A 24,038-nucleotide genomic window follows, 5' to 3' on the forward strand; every position below is an offset into this window, starting at 1 on the left:
GTAGAGGGCAGGGCCACTGAGAGAGGGGGGTGGGGGTGGGGCCAGCTTTCCTGGGCCCGGCCTCCAAGGGGGGCCCAGTGCTGTGCAACAGCCCGGCAAGCCTCTTCCTGCTAGTGCCTGCCTGGCCTGCCTCCTGTTTCCAGGTCTGACTCTGTCTCTCTCCTGCTCCTGCAGTGCATGCTAGGACCCGGATGATTGCATTAACGCGATATCGCATTAATGCAGCCATCTGGGTCGTGGTACACAGAAGCAGGAGATGACAGATCAAAGAGGTTGGATGAAGCCTCCTTACGACAGACTGAGGGAGGAGGAGGAGCAGTCAGACTGAGACACAGCCGGTAAGGGGGCGGGCGGGTGTATGTGCCCAGAGGGTGGAGGGGGGTTGCGAGGACAGAGATGCGAATGTGTGTGTGTGGGGGGGGGGGGGGGGGCGCGACCCAGGTGGGGGAGGAGCAGTCCTGCTCCGGGCCCGGCTGTGTGTCTCAGCGGCCCTGGGAGAGGGTGTGGTTAGTCATACCACTTGGAAGGACCTTAGTGACCTTGGAGGAGTGTAGAGGGAGATCTGTTCTTCAAGTACTCTGGGCTATTTCCTTTAAGGGCTTTGAAGACCAAACAGAGAGTTTTAAATTTGGCCCTGTGTTGTTCTGGTAGCCAGTGAAGTTTTTGCAAAACCGGTGTGACACAGTCACGTTATTTACAACCTTCTATTAGTCTTCTATTCAGCCGGGACCTGCATAATTGTCCTATGCGGGCCCCGGATGAATATTAGCCAGGACCTGCAAAGACTGGCAGCCAGCCCACCCACCCACATATAGCGCCCAGTATTCAGTCCTGGTGTCCAGACATGGCACAGCAGTGAATACTGGAGGTTATTCTAGCCAGCGATAGTAAGCATTTTTTAAAAATGATATGATACAGACGTTCAAATATTTGAAAGGTATTAATCCGCAAACGAACCTTTTCCGGAGATGGGAAGATGGTAGAACGAGAGGACATGAAATGAGATTGAAGGGGGGCAGACTCAAGAAAAATGTCAGGAAGTATTTTTTCACGGAGAGAGTAGTGGATGCTTGGAATGCCCTCCCGCGGGAGGTGGTGGAAATGAAAACGGTAACGGAATTCAAACATGCGTGGGATAAGCATAAAGGAATCCTGTGCTGAAGGAATGGATCCTCAGGAGCTTAGTCAAGATCGGGAGGCGGGGCTGGTGGTTGGGAGGCGGGGATAGTGCTGGGCAGACTTGTACGCTCTGCGCCAGAGCCGGTGGTGGGAAGCGGGGCTGGTGGTTGGGAGACGGGGATAGTGCTGGGCAGACTTATACGGTCTGTGCCCTGAAGAGGACAGGTACAAATCAAGGTAGGGTATACACAAAAAGCAGCAAATATGAGTTATCTTGTTGGGCAGACTGGATGGACCGTGCAGGTCTTTTTCTGCCGCCATCTACTATGTTACTATGCCACCGGCTGAATATCAGCCCGCAATTTTTCAGCTGTTCAGCAGAACCAAAAAATCTTGAGTAGAAGAGCAAACACACTTCAAACATAGAAACTGTTCTTCCATAAGGATTTATGGTAAAAACTCTGATAATTCAACAAACTATTTGTCTGTGGGCTTCCTACATGTGGTGTGACCTTGAGCCTTTCTTAAAAATATACAAATATAGAAATTAAATTTCTGCAGGTACCGCATGCTAATGAACAGTGCATGACCTGCAAATAACAAAGAGGAAAAAGCCCTAAAAAGATGCTGCAGTAAATATGGGTTTAGTGTGCAGTAGAATCCCGCGTTACCATGTGCAAAGCCCAGATTTTACTGCACTTTAGTCTTCAGTCAATAATATCATCCTGCCACAAGGGGGTGCATTCACACAGAACATATAATTACTTTTAACCCGTTAGTGCCCAATTTTCCATAAGCCATATGGGAACAAATTGATTTGTAGTGGGCACTAATGGGTTAAAGATCAAGGTCCCATTCATTAGACATAAAGAGAACCAAACTCAAAATTATTATATGCAATTTTAATTTAGCAAATATAAAAACAATTTTTGCCTTATGCACTGGCCCTGCCTGTTTCTGCAGCTGTGTGGAATCTTTAGGTTATATTTATTTATTTAAAAAGTGTATAACCTGCACTATCCAAAGCACTAGGCAGGTAACAATAAAACACACATATATAATTTAACAAAACATTTCAAACATAAAATTCACCAAATAGTGACAAATGTCATATCAATAATCAAATTGTACTCTTCGTATACACATTCCCCTGGATTCTATGTATGGCATCCAAATTTGGGCATGCTCCCGGGATGCGCATGTAACTTAGCACCCTGTTTACTAAGCCACATTATAGGCACGTTAGCATTTTTAACGTGCTTAACCATGTATGTGCATTAATTGTGTAAGCTCCTAGGAGGAAATATTTTTTTCAGTTAACGCTTAGTTAAGCTCTGGAACTCTTTGCCAGAGGATGTGGTAGCAGAGGTTAGCGTATCTGGGTTAAAAAAAAACGTTTGGACAAGTTCCTGGAGGAAAAATCCATGGTCTGCTATTTAGATAGACATGGAAAAGCCACTGCTTGCCCCGAGATTGGTACCATAGAATGTTGCTACTATTTGGGGTTCCAGAATCTTGTTATTGTTTGAGATTCCGGAATGTTGCTACTATTTGGGTTTCTGCCAGATACTTGTGACCTGGATTGGCTACTGTGCTAGATGGATGATTGGTCTGACCTAGTATGGCATGTTCTTATGTTGTGTTCATATATTCACCTAAATGCCATAAGTAGAGCACCCGCATTTACATAAGGTTTCAGTTGGCAGAAATACTGATGCTGAAGTTTGGGCACGGGAATCTGCTCTAAGCGCTATTCTATAAAGGGGAAAGGGAAATGGGACTTGATATACCGCCTTTCTGTGGTTTTTGCAACTACATTCAAAGCAGTTTACATAGTATATACAGGTACTTATTTGTACCTGTGGCAGTGGAGGGTTAAGTGACTTGCCCAGAGTCACAAGGAGCGGCAGTGGGAATTGAACTCGGTTCCCCAGGATCAAAGTCCACTGTACTAACCACTAGGCTACTCCTCCACTCATCCTGGAGAACCCTTCATAGAATAGTGCTTAGCACTGATTTTTGAGCACCATTTATAGAATACTCCCCGAAGTGTCCTAAACAGTAATTCATGATAAACCTGCCATAGGGGGTCTAATGAAAAGTGTCACAGAGAGAATTTAGCAAGATGGACTTTTGAGGGCAGAATAAATACCAGTATGCCAGTGTAAATTCATGAGACTATGACGTATCCAGAAACTGTAGAGATAAATGGGCCATTACCATTCAGAATAATGGATGAGCTGATTTTAAAAAGATGTAAAAGTAAGAGTCGGCTCTCAGCGGGTAAATTTCTATGTGTGAGCAAGAAGTGAGTTTATAGTAGGCAAGTGCCAGTGTATGAGTTGCATGTTTTGAATCAGCAACTGAAGCCTTCTGAACAAGTCACAAAGCCTTTCTGAGGTTTTTGCAACTACATTCAAAGCGGTTTACATATATTCAGGTACTTATTTTGTACCAGGGCCAATGGAGGGTTAAGTGACTTGCCCAGAGTCACAAGGAGCTGCAGTGGGAATTGAACTCAGTTCCCCAAGATCAAAGTCCACTGCACTAACCACTAGGCTACTCCTCCACTCCTAGTGATGAAGGGACACTTGGCTGCCCACATACTTCTGGGGACCAGCAAACATAAATCCGCCACTGTGCATGTGTAAAACGTAACCATAGGTCTCCTCTGTGGAGCTGGAGATGTGGACAGGCCATGTGTGTCTGCTGTGGGTCTGTGTGCTCACAGCACACCCTCTTACTCTGGAGCTGCGGCACTTCCAGGAATCAATCTCCAGGTCCCTAGACTAGTGTCAGCAGACTAGAAGAAGATTTCATTTCCGAGTATCCCTCAGCTGCTCATGCTCTCTCTTCTCTCTTTTTCTCAACAGATTTCCACCGAGTGACAATGACGAGTCTTGGGGTCATGCCATTGGCTTCTTGTGTCCGTCAGTGTACACGCTCGCCAGGGGCTCAGCTTGGCAGCTACTGCAGGCTGCACACAAGCAGCATCTCTTGTACAAAGGACTACTACGATGTGGTGGTGGTAGGAGGTGGCTCAGCTGGAATTACAATGGGCGCTCGCATGAAGAGGAAAGTGGGAGCTGAAAATGTGGCTATTGTTGAACCCAGCGAGGTAATGGTCAACAGTCCACACAGCAGAGCTGACCTGAGGAAAGAATGGGTCATCTCCTTCCGGTGCTACTAGTGTCTTCCGTTTGCAGGTGGAGGGTCATGGTTTCTGTGCCCGCGTGAGACGGGACATGCCAAGAAGATGTCGGCAAGGTCTCTGTGGAACAAGTTCCATAATTCACTGTCATATTCATCCGGATGAAGTAATAGTTTTCTTCACTGCGTGACTTCTGTATTTGGCATGAGGTCAGAGTACCTGGAGATGTGCACCAGAAATTTCTCTGACAGAGCTTGCCAATTTTTTTTTTGTTATGTAGACTTGAGGAGGACAATTTCTATCTATATTACACCAGAGGGTATAAAAACAATTTAAATCAGGGGTGGGCAACCACAGTCCTTGAAGGCCACAACCCGATCAGGTTTTCAAGATTTCCACAATGAATATGCATTAGATTGATTTGCATGTACTGCTTCCATTGTATGTAAACCTCCTTTCCTGCATATTCATTGTGGATATCCTGAAACCTGACAGGCAAGGGGTACTCCAGGATTGGACTTGGGGAAACTCTGAGCTAGGCTGAATTATTCCTCATGACTCACACTGAAATATAAACTCTTTATTTAAAGATGCAAAGCAAGGCTGTAGAGGATATCTGATCCTGCAAGCTATAAGAGAGGAGGGAGGGTTGTATGCTGGCCTCAACAGGAGAGGAAGAAGGTCTCTGTAAGGCTTTTGACTTCAACCACTAGGTGGCAAGAAAAAGTGCTTATCAGAAAGTCCTTGACTCTTAAAGCTGTGGAATGCTACTTTGTAAGACTAGCAGAGGGCATTGCCACTTGAAAGCAAAGGCTGTTCTGAGTCTGGTAGGATTAAATTTAAGAAAAGTAACCCATCAGCTGAGGATGTTTAGCTAAAAATTTGTAATTCATATGTGGATTTTTTCCTGGTATTTTTCAGACCTTTCGTTTCAAACTATTTTTGTTAATAAACATTTTAATATGCTGAAATCAACTTTATGCACATTAATTCATAGGTTTACGCAGGTTAAATCAATTTTGCATGCACTAATTGTTTACTACTACTTATCATTTCTAAAGCGCTACTAGATGTACGCAGCGCTGTACACTTGAACATGAAGTCCCTGCTTGACAGAGCTTACAATCTAATTAGGACAGACAAACAGGACAAACAAGAAGAGATAAGCGAATATTAAAGTGAGGATGATAAAATAAGGGTTCTGAACAAGTTAATAAGGGTTAGGAGTTAAAAGCAGCTTCAAAAAGGCGAGCTTTTAGCTTAGATTTGAAGACAGCCAGAGATGGAGCTTGATGTACCGGCTGAGGAAGTCTATTCCAGGCATATGGTGCAGCAAGATAAAAGTACATAAGTAATGCCACACTGGGAAAAGACCAAAGGTCCATCGAGCCCAGCATCCTGTCCACGACAGCGGCCAATCCAGGCCAAGGGCACCTGGCAAGCTTCCCCACATACAAACATTCTATACATGTTATTTCTGGAATTGCGGAGTTAGCAGTGGAGGAGAAGGGTGCAGATATGAGAGATTTACCCAGTGAACGGAGTTCCCGAGGAGGAATGTAGGGGGAGATGAGAGTGGAGAGGTACTGAGGAGCTGCAGTGTGAATGCACTTATAGGTCAATAAGAGGAGTTTGAACTGTATGCGGAAACGGATAGGAAGCCAGTGAAGTGACTTGAGGAGAGGGCTAATATGAGCATAACCACACTGGCGGAATATTAGTCATGCAGCAGAATTTTGAACAGATTGAAGAGGAGAGAGATGGCTAAGTGGGAGACCTGTGAGAAGCAAGTTGCAATAATCTAAGCGAGAGGTGATGAGGGTTCTGGTACACTAGGAATACAAGTCCATGCTTTTAACTTGCATGAAAATGGAAGCCAATAGTACAGAGACCTGAAGGTCCTGCAGTAACTCCCTGCCAATCAAATATAACAATCCAAAAAAATCCCAGCTTGTGGATGTGATTTTTCATTATCAACACTGCATAGATAGTTGAAGCGCTGTTGCGCTACTGTGGAAGTAATTTTCCAGCTTGAAATTTAATATAAGGGAAACGGAGGAATTGAACAGTTAAGACGTCAAGTTTCCCAAATACAGGAAAATATTGAACAACGACGGGGGCATCCACCAAGCATATCAGGATAAGTGCCCTGTGATTTATTATGTATATATGTATTGAGGATAAAGGTACAATGCATGGGATTGATTAAATTGGACACTTTATAGATTAGCATGATATGATTTGAGATCACTTATTATTTGATAATAGCATAGGAGTGCAGCTAGCCTAAAAAAACATGGAGGAACTCTATGATTGAGAAACGTATCCACCCTTAGAGACATAAGTCACCTGCGTGTTGTTTCACTTGGGTGAGTCTTTGCTCTGAGAGTTCTCCATTAACACACAAAAAATGTATTTGTTATTTTGATTAGGATTTCAGTGTCTGATATCTCTCCCATACATTAGTTAACCTTGGATAAGCTCTGGTTATTACATATTTAGTAACTCCCTGCCAGGCATAAATCAGGGCATTAAAGAGCAGCTTCATCTTGAAACAAGTCCCAGATCAGTGGCTAAACAGCATATCATTCAGTATTATACATCTCAAACTGGCTGTCAGAATAGTTTTTGCTTTACTGTTTTCTTTCTATTTCTTATAGAAACACTATTACCAGCCCCTCTGGACTCTGGTCGGAGCTGGGGCCAAACGGCTTCCGACATCTGTACGTTCAACAGCCAGCGTGATCCCTTCTGGAGTAAAGTGGATTAAATCTGCAGTTCAGGGCTTTGAGCCTGACAAGAATTGCATCCGCATCAGTGATAATAAAAAGGTAGTGTAATAAAGATCCTGATCCAGTCCCACTGGTGCAAGGCTCAAAGTTAGAAGCATAAATCCTTGGACTATTAAGCCCTGTATTAATTAACATATTTTACATAGCTTGAAAGCCTGATCTATATGAGGGCCTCAGGTTTTAGAACCTTTGCCTTGGACAATATCCTGCAGAATTTAGTAGCCTGAAGGTTTACAATTATAAACATATTTAGATAAATATGCAAAAGCACATGTGGTCAGTGGCATGGCCAATCGCATAGGTGCTTCTGAAAAAAATACAGGCCGCTTGAATGAATAATTTTGGATAGTTAAATCTTTATACAGCTAAAACAACCTGTTCAAAAAAAGTGGGATTTAGGATGCTCCAAGGGTGGTGCCACTTAAATATCTAATTTATACATCTAAACTGTGATATTTGACTGTAAACATATGTTAGATGGTCAAGTGAGCTACACAAGTGGCAGGTATAGCCTGAAAGGTCTAACTTAGAAGCTTCAAGTTATGAGTATGTTTAGTGACACTACTGAACAGTGCTAGCGGTTTCAAATTATAGGTCCGTATTCTGTAATCCAGTGAACATTAGTGTGTCTCTGGTCAATGGCTTTGCTTTGTCTTTTTTTTTAGTGAATAGAGCCACATCCCTCTTGTCACTGACTGGTATACCAGAAAAGTAAAAGAGTTCTTTATTATTTATGTATTATCCTTACAAATGGAAAATATGTGAATGATGATTGAATAACTTGCTGAGAAAATCGCAGGAATCTGTTGTCTTTCTGAGGCTGAAATAATGGTGGTGGTTTTTTTTTCCCCCCTCTAGATTTCTTACAAGTATTTGATAATAGCCCTTGGCATCAAGCTGCAGTATGAAAAGGTATGTGGCTACGGTCTGGCTCTGCCATGCTGGCAAAGGTCTTGGCATGTTCCAAAGCATGGGGGACACTGAGGCACTTCTCCTTCCTCTAATGCTGGGATTTCTAACCAGTGATGCCCGCACCCCCATTGATATGGGAAGAGGTCAGAAGGGGTGAGGAAAAGGGTCTTGTACAGCGCTGCGTAACCCTTGTAGCGCTATAGAAATGCTAAGTAGTAGTAGTAGTAGTAGTAGTCTTGAAATCTGAGGCAATTTAGCGAAACTTTCTAGACAGAGTGAAGGCAGTTGTTAGGACAGTTCTTGGTAGTATAACTGTGTACTATGTAATTTTAGTGACATAAGCAGTTGGCACTGTTAGGGTGAAATTCAGTAAACGGCACCCAAACATAGGTATCGGGATGATCCCTGCTAAGCTAATATTCTATAAAGGGTGTTCTGTACAGGTTTAGGAAGACGTTCTGAAGGTTTCATTGCTCAGTTAAGTGGGTGCAGAAACCAAAGCAAGGTTAAGAACCATGGTCTACTGCATTCTGTGGTTATCTGTGCAGAACTGAAAAATCAACCCTGGCTCCCTGTCCCTGAAGGACTATTATTCGAGGGGTGAGCACAACATTCCTGGCTGACCTGGGGAGTGGAAGACCTGACTAGGGAATCGTAATGCTGCTGCTGAGATACCATGTCTGCTCCTTTTCCTCCAATTCCTAATGGGCTCTGAGCTGTGTACCCTGTCAGTCAGCAGTCCTTGAGTTGTCCTCGGGGGGGGGGGGGGGGGGGGCAGTGCAGCCACAATTCATAAAGGATGGAAGAATAGATCCTTTCTGAGGGTGTATTAATTAGCCCACTTCTGAGCAGAGTGTAACTTTAACTGTTTCCTTGTTCGTTTTGGTAGGGTGCTTTTATACGATCCAAACAGTGTAAAAGCCCTCCATAGTGCTGGTTCATTTACGGTACCGAACCGGTAATTATAGCCAAATTAAGTGCTGAGACAGGGTGTTGTCTCCAACTCCCCCTCCCTTTTCTTGCTCCCCTGTCTTTCTGCTCTCCCCTCCCCCCTTGTTTCTTTTGAAGTAGCACCTCTCTAGATCCTCTGTCCTGCCTCCGTTTTTCTGGGTCCCAGGCCAGCAGCAGCAGAGCTGGGAAAGGTCTCTGCCAGCTGCATCCTTGTTGGTCCTGCTCCATGAATTGGTCTTGTTCCTTTCTGAGCTTCAGTTTAGCTCCACCTTCACAATAAATGTTTGAGCACAGATCACCTGAGGGCGGCTTCTACAGGACAGAACCCTCTGTCTACCTCCCAGTTCCATCTCCCAGAGCTGTGTGGGTTCAGATTAACAGCCAGATAAAAGGTCTTCTTTGCCCTCCACAGGACCTTTCCTATCCTTCCCCTTTAGCTGTACATAGAACAATTCGGGGAGCACATGACAGTATTGTTCTAACAAGGGAGAGACAGAGCACTGGCCTTTCTGTTAAGACGAACTGATATTTTTTTGTGGTCCAACTGCATTGTACCCCCTTCTTTAGCATTAGCACCATAATTGGATATTCTAGAACCAAAGTAGGTAAGCATATTATGGAAGAGTAGCCTAATGGTTAGTGCAGTGGGCTGAGAACCCGGGGAACTGGTCCCACTGTGACTCCTTTTGACCCTGGACAAGTCACTTAACCCTCTAATGACCCAGGTACACAGATTGGGAGTCCACTAGGGACAGAGAAAGTACCTGCATATAATGTAAACTGCTTTGCTTGTACCCAGTGTGTTTTTTTTCTAGCAAAAAAGGTGTCGGTACTCAAATGCTAGGCCACCCTTCAGGAGTGAGGTGATCACTGAGGGACCACCCCACAATAGCCAGGCCCCCTGCAACCAGTCACAGAATCTATGACAAGGCAGAATTGGTGTATAGAGCCTGAGCTCTTTCATTAAAACTTGGGGTCCTTGGGTCAATTTTAGCAGACAATGGAAAAGGTGCCAGTACTCAGTACACCCGAGTACACCCTCAAAAAAAGCCCTGGTTGTACCACAGAAAGGCAGTATATGAAATCCATAACCCTTTACTTTTTTCCCACCCTAACTCACACTTGACTCTTCCACTCTCTTTTCTTTGATGATAGGAGAGCAGCACTCCTCCCTTCCTGGCTCTTCATCCACTGCTACCCCACGCTTCACTTTCAGTCCTCCTTCCCCCCCCCCACAAGCCTTTATGCCCTGGACAGCTGACCCTATCACCCACTCCTAGTTAACAGCCCTGCCACCCATCATAAAATCATTAGATTGCCAGTTCAAAAGGTTATGAAACCTGAATTTTAATTAAAAAAAACAAAACAAAAGCAATGAACGAAAATGCAGCTGAATTAATCTCCACGTTCAGGTCCTTCTGGCAATGGGTATCTGTCCAATGAGATAAGTTGCTGACTGCTTATCTGCAACCCAGCATGCATGATGGAACTTTTGCCAGAAGGCCACTGTAAGGGAGGGAACAGAAATACATCAAATTATCTTTCAGTGGTGGGGTAATGAGCACACAGCCAGATGCCGGTGTGTACAGGACACAGCAAATGCTTAGCAACCTCTTATGTAATGTCTCTAGCTCCATCATAACTACCTTGTAATTTGAAAAGAAACAGTGTCAGGAGAAATCTGGAGGAGTAGCCAATGGTTAGTGCAGTGGCCTGAGAAACAAGAGAACAATTCTCACTGCAGCCCCTTCTGACCCTGGGCAAGTCACTTAACCCTTCATTGCCTCATGTACAAAATAAGTACCTGTATGTGATATGTAAACTGCTTTGATTATTCTGTTCTCCCCTGCCTTTTTCTCTCATCCCCTCAGTTCACTGTCTTGAAATATGTATTTTACAAGATTATTATGGCCCCCCCCCTTTCATTTTTTGGTTTTATCATAGATTAAAGGTTTGCCGGAAGGTTTTAAATACCCTAAAATAGGCTCCAATTATTCAGTTCATACTGTAGAAAAGACATGGAAGGCGATGCAGGACTTCAAGAGAGGCAATGCCATCTTCACATTCCCCAACACGCCAGTGAAGTGCGCTGGAGCGCCTCAGAAAATTATGTACCTGTCCGAGGCCTACTTCCAAAAGGTACTGGGCAAGAGCGATGACTTCAACCTTATGGATTATGGGGCTAATTCAGTACAGGTCATCTAAAGTTAGGTGCTGGGATGCTGCACGCTAACCATGAATTCTGTATTGGCAATTATGCACATAATTGTCCTTATAAAATACTAGGGTGTTTTAAGCATTAACATTTAGATGCAGCACTTACACCATTGGTGTAAATATCCACAAGTAAATGTTGCAGTTATGTGCATAACTGACAGTGTTCTATAACCTTAGTGTGTAAGTGCTAGGCATACCCGTGACCTGCCTATGCCCCTCTCATGTCCACCCCCCCTTGCAGTTATACTCTGAAGGATTTCTGTGCTAAGGTTATAGAGTTACAACTAATGATCCAATTCTCAAAACCTAAAGCCGGCGCTAGAAGCGATTAGCGCTGGTCTAACACCAGCATTAGTGAGCACACAATGCACAGAGGGCTCTAGCACTGGAGACCTTGTGCACACCAAAGATTAGTGCAAATAGCATGCAGATGTAATCCATTGGATGTTAATGAGGTCATTTCCTATTCCCTGCAATGCTCAGAGAACAGCGCACTAAACAAAGCTACCCTTACCGCTAAAAACCTAAAGCCAGCTCAGAGCACACATTAGGTGTTTGAAGAGAGGATTTCCCATGATTTTTTTTTTTTTACAAGCTGCCATTTGTTATTTAATTTGAAAGCAGAAGGAAGCTTGTACAAGCCTCTAAGCGCTGGTAGTGAGAGACGAATGTATGCGAGTCAGAGCAAACTGGAAAGTGAAAGCACACATTGGCGCCTGTTTTCTGAGCTTAAGTATCAGCTTCCGGGTTTGCCTGGCACATGTGTAGAAGAACTGTGCTTATCGCAAAACTGAAGTGCGCATTCACCAGGCATGTTCCTCCCACTTGCTTTCAGTCAAACAGCGTGCATCTCGTTTGTATTTCTTACGGTTGAGCATTGGGGAGCTATTTTTCTGCGCTGTTTCTGCAGTATTGATAGGGCGCTGTTCCTGATAGCTCCAGAGTTCTGAGCATTGGCCCATAAGTGCAGTTGCACACAACTGCAAATTAGTGCCAATTAATTCCAATTATAGCCAATTGGTAGTGCTGATTAGCACCTAATTTATCAATTAAATTACGTGCATAACTAGCACTATTCTATAAACTGTGCACCAGGGGCGTAATTACGTGGGGCCACAGGGGCATGGACCGCCGCCACCGCCATCAGGTACCTGTGCTGGAGGGGGTCCCCAACCCCCGCCAGCCGAAGTTCTCTTCAGCGCCAGTCTCCGGGCTGGTGCGTTGCTGCAGTTGATCTGGATGGAAGGATTCTGTTTCTGTGTGAGTCTTCCTGACGTCCTGCACGTTCCTATGTGAACGTAGGGATGTCTGGACGACTCACACAGAAACAGAATTGGCTGGTGTGGGTTGGGGACCCCCGCCAGCTCAGGTACCTGATGGCGGCGGGGGGAAGGGGGGATCAAAAGGGGAGGGGCACCGGGGGAGAGGGTAAAAAGTGGCAGGGGGGTTGGCGGCGCCAGGGGGGGGCTAAAATGTGTCCCCTCACCTCAGGCTCTGGACCCCCCTCCCGCCAAAGTCTGGCTACGCCCCTGCTATGCACTCAAGTTTGTGTGCTAAGTGCAAAAATGTGTGCACAAGATTACAGAATGAGGGGGTGTACTGGCTTTGCCAATGTCCAAACTGATCTTGTTGTACTCCACCTTGGTGAATTTCTTCAAAAAAGTGGCAAATAGATCCTAATAAATATGTCAGGAATAGTATTTATCATTTTGGTCTCTCAGTTTCTAAGAGAAAAATCTAACGTTTCTTTTTCTTTTCAGACAGGAAAGCGAGCAGAGGCCAATATCATTTTCAATACTTCCCTGGGAGTAATCTTTGGTGTGAAGAAGTATGCGGATGCTCTTCTGGAGATCATCAAAAACAGAAACATCAGTGTCAATTATCGGCAGAATCTCATTGAGGTCCGAGCAGACAAACAGGAAGCTGTGTTTGAGAACTTGGACAACCCTGGGGAAACCAAAGTGTTTCAGGTTGGTAAGCTGTTTGGAAGATTTCAAGTAGTGGCCTTCAAACTGTTCCATGGGCATTCTCTGACCAGTCAGGTTTTCAGTTTATACACCGTATGTGTGAGAGATTTGTGTATACTGCCTCCGATGTGTGCAAAAGCGAATGCTACATACCTGTAGAAGGTATTCTCCGAGGACAGCAGGCTGATTGTTCTCACTGATGGGCCGACGTCCCCGGCAGCCCCCTCCATCGGAAAGTTTACTAGCAAAGGCCTTTGCTAGTCCTCGCGCGCCCATGCGCACTGCGCATGCGCGGCCGTCTTCCCGCCCGAAACCGGCTCGAGCCGGCCAGTCCAGTATGTAGCAAGACAATACACTTCAAGGGAAGACTCAACTCCAAAGGGGAGGTGGGCGGGTTTGTGAGAACAATCAGCCTGCTGTCCTCGGAGAATACCTTCTACAGGTATGTAGCATTCGCTTTCTCCGAGGACAAGCAGGCTGCTTGTTCTCACTGATGGGGTATCCCTAGCCCCCAGGCTCACTCAAAACAACAACCATGGTCAATTGGGCCTCGCAACGGCGAGGACATTAAAGAGATTGACCTAAAAAATTTACCAACTAACTGAGAGTGCAGCCTGGAACAGAACAAACAGGGCCCTCGGGGGGTGGAGTTGGATCCTAAAGCCCAAACAGGTTCTGAAGAACTGACTGCCCGAACCGACTGTCGCGTCGGGTATCCTGCTGCAGGCAGTAATGAGATGTGAATGTGTGGACAGATGACCACGTCGCAGCTTTGCAAATTTCTTCAATGGAGGCTGACTTCAAGTGGGCTACCGACGCAGCCATGGCTCTGACATTATGAGCCGTGACATGACCCTCAAGAGCCAGCCCCGCCTGGGCGTAAGTGAAGGAAATGCAATCTGCTAGCCAATTGGATATGGTGCGTTTCCCTACAGCCACTCCCCTCCTATTGGGGTCAAAAGAAATAAACAATTGGGCGGACTGTCTGTGGGGCTGTGTCCGCTCCAGGTAGAAGGCCAATGCTCTCTTGCAGTCCAATGTGTGCAGCTGACGTTCAGCAGGGCAGGAATGAGGACGGGGAAAAAATGTTGGCAAGACAATTGACTGGTTCAGATGGAACTCCGACACAACCTTTGGCAGGAACTTAGGGTGAGTGCGGAGGACTACTCTGTTATGATGAAATTTGGTGTACGGGGCCTGGGCTACCAGGGCCTGAAGCTCACTGACTCTATGAGCTGAAGTAACTGCCACCAAGAAAATGACCTTCCAGGTCAAGTACTTCAGATGGCAGGAATTCAGTGGCTCAAAAGGAGGTTTCATCAGCTGGGTGAGAACGACATTGAGATCCCATGACACTGTAGGAGGCTTGACAGGGGGCTTTGACAAAAGCAAACCTCTCATGAAGCGAACAACTAAAGGCTGTCCTGAGATTGGCTTACCTTCCACACGGTAATGGTATGCACTGATTGCACTAAGGTGAACCCTTACAGAGTTGGTCTTGAGACCAGACTCAGACAAGTGCAGAAGGTATTCAAGCAGGGTCTGTGTAGGACAAGAGCGAGGATCTAGGGCCTTGCTGTCACACCAGACGGCAAACCTCCTCCAATGGAAGAAGTAACTTCTCTTAGTGGAGTCTTTCCTGGAAGCAAGCAAGATGCGGGAGACACCCTCTGACAGACCCAAAGAGGCAAAGTCTACGCCCTCAACATCCAGGCCGTGAGAGCCAGAGACTGGAGGTTGGGATGCAGAAGCGCCCCCTCGTCCTGTGTGATGAGGGTCGGAAAACACTCCAATCTCCACGGTTCTTCGGAGGATAACTCCAGAAGAAGGGGGAACCAGATCTGACGCGGCCAAAAAGGAGCAATCAGAATCATGGTGCCTCGGTCTTGCTTGAGTTTCAACAAAGTCCTCCCCACCAGAGGGATGGGAGGATAAGCATACAGCAGGCCCTCCCCCCAATCCAGGAGGAAGGCATCCGATGCCAGTCTGCCGGGGGCCTGAAGCCTGGAACAGAACTGAGGGACTTTGTGGTTCACTCGAGATGCGAAGAGATCCACCAAGGGGGTGCCCCACGCTTGGAAGATCTGGCGCACCACTCTGGAGTTGAGCGACCACTCGTGAGGTTGCATAATCCGGCTCAGTCTGTCGGCCAGACTGTTGTTTACGCCTGCCAGATATGTGGCTTGGAGCACCATGCCGAGACGGCGAGCCCAGAGCCACATGCTGACGGCTTCCTGACACAGGGGGCAAGATCCGGTGCCCCCCTGCTTGTTGACATAGTACATGGCAACCTGGTTGTCTGTCTGAATTTGGATAATTTGGTGGGACAGCCGATCTCTGAAAGCCTTCAGAGCGTTCCAGATCGCTCGCAACTCCAGAAGATTGATCTGTAGATCGCGTTCTTGGAGGGACCAACTTCCTGGGTGTGAAGCCCATCGACATGAGCTCCCCATCCCAGGAGAGACGCATCCGTGGTCAGCACTTTTTGTGGCTGAGGAATTTGGAAGGGACGTCCCAGAGTCAAATTGGAGCAAATCGTCCACCAATACAGGGATTTGAGAAAACTCGTGGACAGGTGGATCACGTCCTCTAGACCCCCAGCGGCCTGATACCACTGGGAGGCTAGGGTCCATTGAGCAGATCTCATGTGAAGGCGGGCCATGGGAGTCACATGAACTGTGGAGGCCATGTGGCCCAGCAATCTCAACATCTGCCGAGCTGTGATCTGCTGGGACGCACGCACCCGCGAGACGAGGGACAACAAGTTGTTGGCTCTCGCCTCTGGGAGATAGGCGCGAGCCGTCCGAGAATCCAGCAGGGCTCCTATGAATTCGAGTTTCTGCACTGGGAGAAGATGGGACTTTGGGTAATTTATCACAAACCCCAGTAGCTCCAGGAGGCGAATAGTCATCTGCATGGACTGCAGGGCTCCTGCCTCGGATGTGTTCTTCACCAGCCAATCGTCGAGATATGGGAACACGTGTACCCCCAGCCTGCGAAGTGCCGCTGCTACCACAGCTAGGCACTTTGTGAACACCCTGGGCGCAGAGGCGAGCCCAAAGGGTAGCACACAGTTCTGGAAGTGGCGTGTGCCCAACTGAAATCGCAGATACTGTCTGTGAGCTGGCAGTATCGGGATGTGTGTGTAGGCATCCTTCAAGTCCAGAGAGCATAGCCAATCGTTTTGCTGAATCATGGGGAGAAGGGTGCCCAGGGAAAGCATCCTGAACTTTTCTTTTACGAGATATTTGTTCAGGGCCCTTAGGTCTAGGATGGGACGCATCCCCCCTGTTTTCTTTTCCACAAGGAAGTACCTGGAATAGAATCCCAGCCCTTCTTGCCCGGATGGCACGGGCTCGACCGCATTGGCGCTGAGAAGGGCGGAGAGTTCCTCTGCAAGTACCTGCTTGTGCTGGAAGCTGTAAGACTGAGCTCCCGGTGGACAATTTGGAGGTTTTGAGGCCAAATTGAGGGTGTATCCTTGCCGGACTATTTGCAAAACCCACTGATCGGAGGTTATGAGAGGCCACCTTTGGTGAAAAGCTTTCAACCTCCCCCCGACCGGCAGGTCGCCCGGCACTGACACTTGGATGTCGGCTATGCTCTGCTGGAGCCAGTCAAAAGCTCGTCCCTTGCTTTTGCTGGGGAGCCGCGGGGCCTTGCTGAGGCGCACGCTGCTGACGAGAGCGAGCGCGCTGGGGCTTAGCCTGGGCCGCAGGCTGTCGGGAAGGAGGATTGTACCTACGCTTACCAGAAGCATAGGGACCAGTCTTCCTTCCCCCGAAAAATCTTCTACCTGTAGAGGTAGAGGCTGAAGGCTGCCGGCGGGAGAACTTGTCGAATGCGGTGTCCCGCTGGTGGGGAGACTCTACCACCTGCTCGACTTTTTCTCCAAAAATGTTATCCGCACGGCAAGGCGAGTCCGCAATCCGCTGCTGGAGTCTATTCTCCAGGTCGGCGGCACGGAGCCATGAGAGCCTGCGCATCACCACACCTTGAGCAGCGGCCCTGGACGCAACATCAAAAGTGTCATAAACTCCTCTGGCCAGGAATTTTCTGCACGCCTTCAGCTGCCTGACCACCTCCTGAAAAGGCTTGGCTTGCTCAGGGGGAAGAGCATCAACCAAGCCCGCCAACTGCCGCACATTGTTCCGCATGTGTATGCTCGTGTAGAGCTGGTAAGACTGAATTTTGGCCACGAGCATAGAAGAATGGTAGGCCTTCCTCCCAAAGGAGTCTAAGGTTCTAGGGTCTTTGCCCGGGGGCGCCGAAGCATGCTCCCTAGAACTCTTAGCCTTCTTTAGGGCCAGATCCACAACTCCAGAGTCATGAGGCAACTGAGTGCGCATCAGCTCTGGGTCCCCATGGATCCGGTACTGGGACTCAATCTTCTTGGGAATGTGGGGATTACTTAGTGGCTTGGTCCAGTTCGCAAGCAATGTCTTTTTCAGGACATGGTGCAAGGGAACAGTGGACGCTTCCTTAGGTGGAGAAGGATAGTCCAGGAGCTCAAACATTTCAGCCCTGGGCTCGTCCTCCACAACCACCGGGAAGGGGATGGCCGTAGACATCTCCCGGACAAAGGAAGCAAAAGACAGACTCTCGGGAGGAGAAAGCTGTCTCTCAGGAGAGGGAGTGGGATCAGAAGGAAGACCCTCAGACTCCTCGTCAGAGAAATATCTGGGGTCCTCCTCTTCCTCCCACGAAGCCTCACCCTCGGTGTCAGACACAAGTTCACGAACCTGTGTCTGCAACCTCGCCCTGCTCGACTCGGTGGAACCCCGTCCACGGTGGGGGCGTCGAGAGGTAGACTCCCTCGCCCGCATCGGCGAAGCTCCCTCCGCCGACGGAGTCGGGGAGCCTTCCTGGGAGGTGGCCGCGGTCGGCACCGCAAGCGGTACCGACGTCGGGGACCTCAACCTGGGCGATGGGCCAGCCGGCGCCACGCTCGACGGTACCGGAGGCGCAAGCACCGCCGGTACCGGAGGGGTAGGGCGCAACAGCTCTCCCAGAATCTCTGGGAGAACGGCCCGGAGGCTCTCGTTTAGAGCGGCTGCAGAGAAAGGCTGAGAGGCCGATGCAGGCGTCGACGTCAGAACCTGTTCCGGGCGAGGAGGCTGTTCCGGGCTGTCCAGAGTGGAGCGCATCGACACCTCCTGAACAGAGGGTGAGCGGTCCTCTCGGTGCCGATGCCTGCTGGGTGCCGAATCCCTCGGCGACCCAGAGCTCTCGGTGCCGACATGGGGAGGAGACCGGTGTCGATGCTTCTTCGATTTCTTCCGAAGCATGTCACCGGAGCTCCCCGGCACCGACGAGGAGGACGTAGAATCCATCCGTCGCTTCCTCGGGGCCGAGACCGAAGAGGGTCGATCCCGGGGGGGCTGTACCGCAGGAGCCCTCAGGGTAGGAGGAGACCCACCCGAAGGCTCACCGCCACCAGCAGGGGAATGGACAGCCCTCACCTGCACTCCTGACGATGCACCTCCGTCCGACGACATCAGCAGACGAAGTCTCGGTACCACCGACGTCGATGCAGTCGCCCGATGCCTCGGCGCCGATGCAGAGGTCCGATGCCTCGATGCAGTCGATGGAGCGGCAGCCAAGGAAGATGGTCCGGACGCTGACGACGTCGATGCACTCGATGCCTCCGGTGCCGATGCCGACGAAGAGCCCGAGAACAAAACGTTCCACTGGGCTAATCTCGCTACCTGAGTCCGCCTTTGTAACAGGGAACACAGACTGCAGTTCTGAGGGCGGTGCTGGGCCCCTAGACACTGAAGACACGCAGAGTGCCTATCAGTGAGCGAGATTACCCGGGCGCACTGGGTGCACTTCTTGAAGCCGCTGGAAGGCTTCGATGTCATGGGCGGAAAAATCACGCCGGCGAAATCAAAAGCCGAAATGGCGAAAATTGAAGCACCAAAATTTAGAGGGAGAAAAATCTCGACCGAGGCCAAAAGAGGCCTACCCCGACAACGAAAGAAAACTTACGGGGCAAAAACTGAGAAATACGGGAAGGGCAGAAAACCCGAAAGGGTCTTCCGGAACACTACCGGAGCTCTTCCCGAACTTTTTCCAAGGAAAAAACAGCAAAAAACACGTTGAAAAGGACGCGCGAGGTCGACTCTCTGGGGCACGAACGGCGTAACACGACCGTACCGAGCGCGGACGAAAGAAGACTGGCCAGCTCGAGCCGGTTTCGGGCGGGAAGACGGCCGCGCATGCGCAGTGCGCGCGAGGACTAGCAAAGGCCTTTGCTAGTAAACTTTCCGATGGAGGGGGCTGCCGGGGACGTCGGCCCATCAGTGAGAACAAGCAGCCTGCTTGTCCTCGGAGAATATATCTCGCACTTATTACCTGTGGGATGATCTGAAATCTGATGAGTTGGGGGATCCCCAGGGGACTAGGCTGAGGACCACTGATTTAGAACATACTGTCTTAATCAAGTAAATAAAGTAGTTGAGCAGCCTGTCATAGAATGACAGCTATTTACCCCTACATTATACTCAGTGGTAGAATTGGCTAAGGTCATTATTTTCCCTGTATTTTCTTTTTTTTCTATGTGGTTTTATTATAATTTTTTCAGGCAGGATGCATTCTTACCATTTTACATAGTAACATAGTAGATGACGGCAGAAAAAGACCTGCACGGTCCAACCAGTCTGCCCAACAAGATAAACTCATATGTGCTACTTTTTGTGTATACCCTACTTTGATTTGTACCTGTCCTCTTCAGGGCACAGACCGTATAAGTCTGCCCAGCACTATCCCCGCCTCCCAACCACCAGCCCCGCCTCCCACCACCGGCTCTGGCACAGACCTTATAAGTCTGCCCAGCACTATCCCCGCCTCCCAACCACCAGTCCCGCCTCCCACCACCGGCTCTGGCACAGACCGTATAAGTCTGCCCAGCACTATCCCCACCTCCCAACCACCAGCCCCGCCTCCCACCACCGGCTCTGGCACAGACCTTATAAGTCTGCCCAGCACTATCCCCGCCTCCCAACCACCAGTCCCGCCTCCCACCACCGGCTCTGGCACAGACCGTATAAGTCTGCCCAGCACTATCCCCGTCTCCCAACCACCAGCCCCGCCTCCCACCACCGGCTCTGGCACAGACCTTATAAGTCTGCCCAGCACTATCCCCGCCTCCCAACCACCAGTCCCGCCTCCCACCACTGGCTCTGGCACAGACCGTATAAGTCTGCTCAGCACTATCCCTGTCTCCCAACCACCAGCCCCACCTCCCACCACCGGCTCTGGCACAGGCCGTATAAGTCTGCCCAGCACTATCCCTGTCTCCCAACCACCAGCCCCACCTCCCACCACTGGCTCTGGCACAGGCCGTATAAGTCTGCCCAGCACTATCCCCACCTCCCAACCACCAGTCCCGCCTCCCGTGTGTGCTACCGGGGCTTTCAGAATATCCATAATGAATATGCATAAGATACTGTAAGTGTGTGTAAACTGGGTCTCTAATGTATGCAGACTTATCTCATGTATATTCATTATGGATAGCCTAAAAATCTGGATATCTGAAGAGAACAGGTTTGGAGAGCCCTGGCGTTGATACTGGGTCAGGTTATATACTGTACTTCTTAGCAGATTTATGGACAGAAATATTGCTTGATTTCTGTCCTAAAATGGTTCTTGGGCTTGTCCTTTTAGATAATGGGACAATTTTGGTCCACTTTTTGTTTTCTCTGTACAATTAGAAAAATTTAGGCTTTCTAACTATGGTAGATAGATATTGTAGGCTGCAGATTAATAACATAGAGTTGCAAATTGTGAGGGTTTGGCTCTGTGTTATAAATCCTGTGAACAACCTGCAGCCCTAGCACTGTGGGCTTTGCTCCTGAGGGGTGGGTGGACTCATCAGTGTTTGGAGGGCAGTTGTAGGAAGTGGTGTTGGTTGGGTTCTAGGGGGAACTACTTCCCTCTGCTTCTGTACTGAAGCAGTAACCCATACATCCTGCAGGGGGAGCTAGCATCACTGGCATTTTCTGTGCTGTCACATTTGCGCAGTGTCATACTTGATAACGTTAATGTGCTTACCTACAAAGTATTCAGAACACATGGTCTGGCATCCAGTGAGATGACACAGAATCTGTTAAAGCTTTATTGTTAATAGCAAAGAGTCAGCGTAACTTAAAACATTCTGTATAGAATCAAAACTCAAGATGACAAAAATAGAGGGGTCAATATTCGGCTGGTGGTGGTGAGCATTTTATTTTATTTTTTTGTAAATGCTGACGGTCACTGGCAAAGCTAGACCTGGATATTCAGTGCCAGTCCATGTCCAGGCACCAGCACTGAATAATTGGTTTGGCCGCAACACCTGGAAGATATGTGAATAAGGCCGATATTCAGTGCCATATCCACATAGCTAACTGGGCAAAGTTAGCAGTGGTCCTGCTTCCCCGGTTAGCTGTGTGGGAACTGGCACTGAATATTGCCACATAACTTCCAGAACTGTTCTGGCTCCACCCCCAGACCGCCCCTCAATTGTCCGGTTTCACTACAGCCTGTTAGAGCTGATATTCAGCGACACTGCCCAGTTAGGTGCTGCTGAATATCAGATGACGGCCAGCTCAGCAGGGTTTAACAGGCTTGGAAACCTCTCATGATAATATTTAGGAATAAAGGCTTTCTAGTATAAAGCTCTGTATATTTAGTACAAAAAACTTGCTGGACTGTATCCTCATTAAATTCTGGTATGACAAGATTATTTGTGAAACAAAGGTATATCTTGTTCTGCAGGTTAAAAGGAAATTTTTAAAATATATTATGGGAAATACAAATTCTACTACCGTATCTATAAATTCATGAATTTATTTTCGCTTTAAATCTCAACTTCCTGCATAGAACTAAGTGTATTTTGATGTGCTGGATCTGAATGGTTTTGTCCAAGCACAAGCTGGTCCCAATTGACTATTAGGTGTGAGTTCTGCACAGGCTTTCTTGTACTTGTGTCATTTTGGACAGTTGCATGCATGTTTGTCCCGTTTTGTATTCCTCACCTTTTTGCGCGCCTGTCTTCTCTGCAGTATGAGATGCTTCATGTCACACCTCCCATGGGTCCACCAGATGTGCTGGTGAATAGTCTGGTGGCAGACGCTGCAGGTTGGGTGGATGTCGACAAGGAAACTCTGCAGCACACCAAGTACCCCAATGTTTTCGGCATTGGAGATTGCACCAATCTCCCTACATCCAAAACAGTCGCAGCTGTAGGTAAAAGGACCTGACTTTTTCTAGCTTTACTTGGTAATGACTTGTTATAAGTGGTAGTGCTGAAACCCCAGAAGTTGCACTGTGCAGGTTAGGAATGTTGGTTTATTCTGTTCCCATGGTCTGAGGTGTAACAATTCAGACCTCCAAAATAAAGTACAATGAATTACAAAAGAAGAAACCCAGATAATAGTATAAAAAATTAATGTGTGTATATATAGAGCACAAAAGTGCTTTACAACTATAACTCCTCAGACGCACTTACTGAATGCAGCTAGTTTTGAAGACTGATTTAGCTGAGAGTTTTCAAAGGTAAGACTGGAAGCCACCCCTTCCCCCCCCCCCCCCCCAAAAAAAAAAAACCTTAAAAAACTATTTCTGTCCTTATCAGTTACAGAGGGATAAACAGAGGCAGGAGTATTACCATAACCTGGGGCATTCAGACTTATTAAAAAAATAAACAAAAGGTCTAATCTCCCCAGGAATGATATTACTGGGTTATCACGCCAAAGAAGCTTACTCCTGAAGAAAAGATTGTATGGATTGAGATCAACAGTGTAAGGGGTGCCTTGTAAAGTGTGAAGCGCACTGTGAGTATGCCCTGAACAAGAAGCGCAAAGGGCTGCATGCAGTCTTTCTCAACCTGAAGTCATCCTGCAGCAGGCCCATCCTTATTCTATGATGTCACCAAATGTCCAACACATGAAAGACTGTGCACCAAGCTTTGGGTTATTGTGTCATCCCTGCACAGCATCTGGGCTTGTAAACAAAGAGGAAACTACTGAATTAAGCAAATCAGAAATGTGGATCCTGGGGATCACCACCAGTTTTTTTAAATGTCAAGTTGCATTGCCCAGGGACACTTTCAGATTGTTCATGGTATTATGTCCCATCCTTTGGATGGCTCTCTTGCATGTTGCCCCTTCTAACAGTATATTTCTGCCATCAGCTACATCTTTCACTGCTCTGTAAAGAGTAAACACAAACAGATTTATGTTCTTACAGAAAAAATGTGTCACAAGACATGTGTCTTCATATAAAGTACAATTTGTACAGATTATAACTGGGTGAAAAATATATTGGCTTTATCTTTTTTGCAAACTGGCAGTGCCATTGGATAAGAGCCAGGCTGGCTCATATTACGGAATGTGTAATCTCCCAGTACCAGGGTTGAGGATGTTTAGCATTTCCTTGGAACTAATGCTGCATTCGCTTCAGCACTCTAATTCAATACAGAGCAAGGTGGGTCTCGGGTTGTCTTGTGTGTAAAACTGCCGAGCTTTCTGAAGATGATTATTTGGGACCTCATTCCTTGAGCTGAATCTCATAGTATAGCAGGATGCGTTCAGACTAGTTAGACAGATGATTGGGGGATCACAACAAGGCTTTTTTTTTTTTAATAACTCTTTTTTTTCTCCTGGTTATTTTCTGGGACTTTTTCACAATTTCTCCCCCTTCGCCCTTTCCAAATGTATTAAGAGCCCAAGGTTTTCAGGGTGCAGGAGGACAGGTTAAAAAAAAAAATAACAAAATTTAACCCTATTAACAGAACTATGTCAGGCCTAACAATTCTTGTGACTAATGTTTTGAATATCACATAGACACCAAACACACAGTGAAGGTGCTCAACTAACCTGAGCTTCCGATGCCCTGCAGCTCAAGCTTGCAGTTGGGGGAGTTATAGAAGGAAAGCAGAGATCT

The 24,038-nt window shown here is 47.6% G+C and overlaps 1 protein-coding gene across 1 annotated transcript in view; it reads left to right on the forward strand.

Annotated features, from left to right (window-relative positions):
* The window catches only part of LOC115459317 (sulfide:quinone oxidoreductase, mitochondrial-like), a gene marked incomplete at its 3' end in the record, with an annotated part of 52,498 nt that overhangs the window by 24,708 nt on the left and 3,752 nt on the right, over positions 1-24,038 (forward strand). The window contains exons 2-7 of the mRNA XM_030189160.1: positions 3,993-4,237; positions 6,931-7,101; positions 7,921-7,974; positions 10,870-11,064; positions 12,903-13,112; positions 22,157-22,340. Coding sequence (XP_030045020.1) covers positions 4,010-4,237; positions 6,931-7,101; positions 7,921-7,974; positions 10,870-11,064; positions 12,903-13,112; positions 22,157-22,340 — 1,042 coding nt within the window. The remainder of the gene's footprint in view (positions 1-3,992; positions 4,238-6,930; positions 7,102-7,920; positions 7,975-10,869; positions 11,065-12,902; positions 13,113-22,156; positions 22,341-24,038) is intronic.

The sequence above is a fragment of the Microcaecilia unicolor genome, unplaced genomic scaffold, assembly GCF_901765095.1.
Source record: "Microcaecilia unicolor unplaced genomic scaffold, aMicUni1.1, whole genome shotgun sequence".
Taxonomy (NCBI): domain Eukaryota; kingdom Metazoa; phylum Chordata; class Amphibia; order Gymnophiona; family Siphonopidae; genus Microcaecilia; species Microcaecilia unicolor.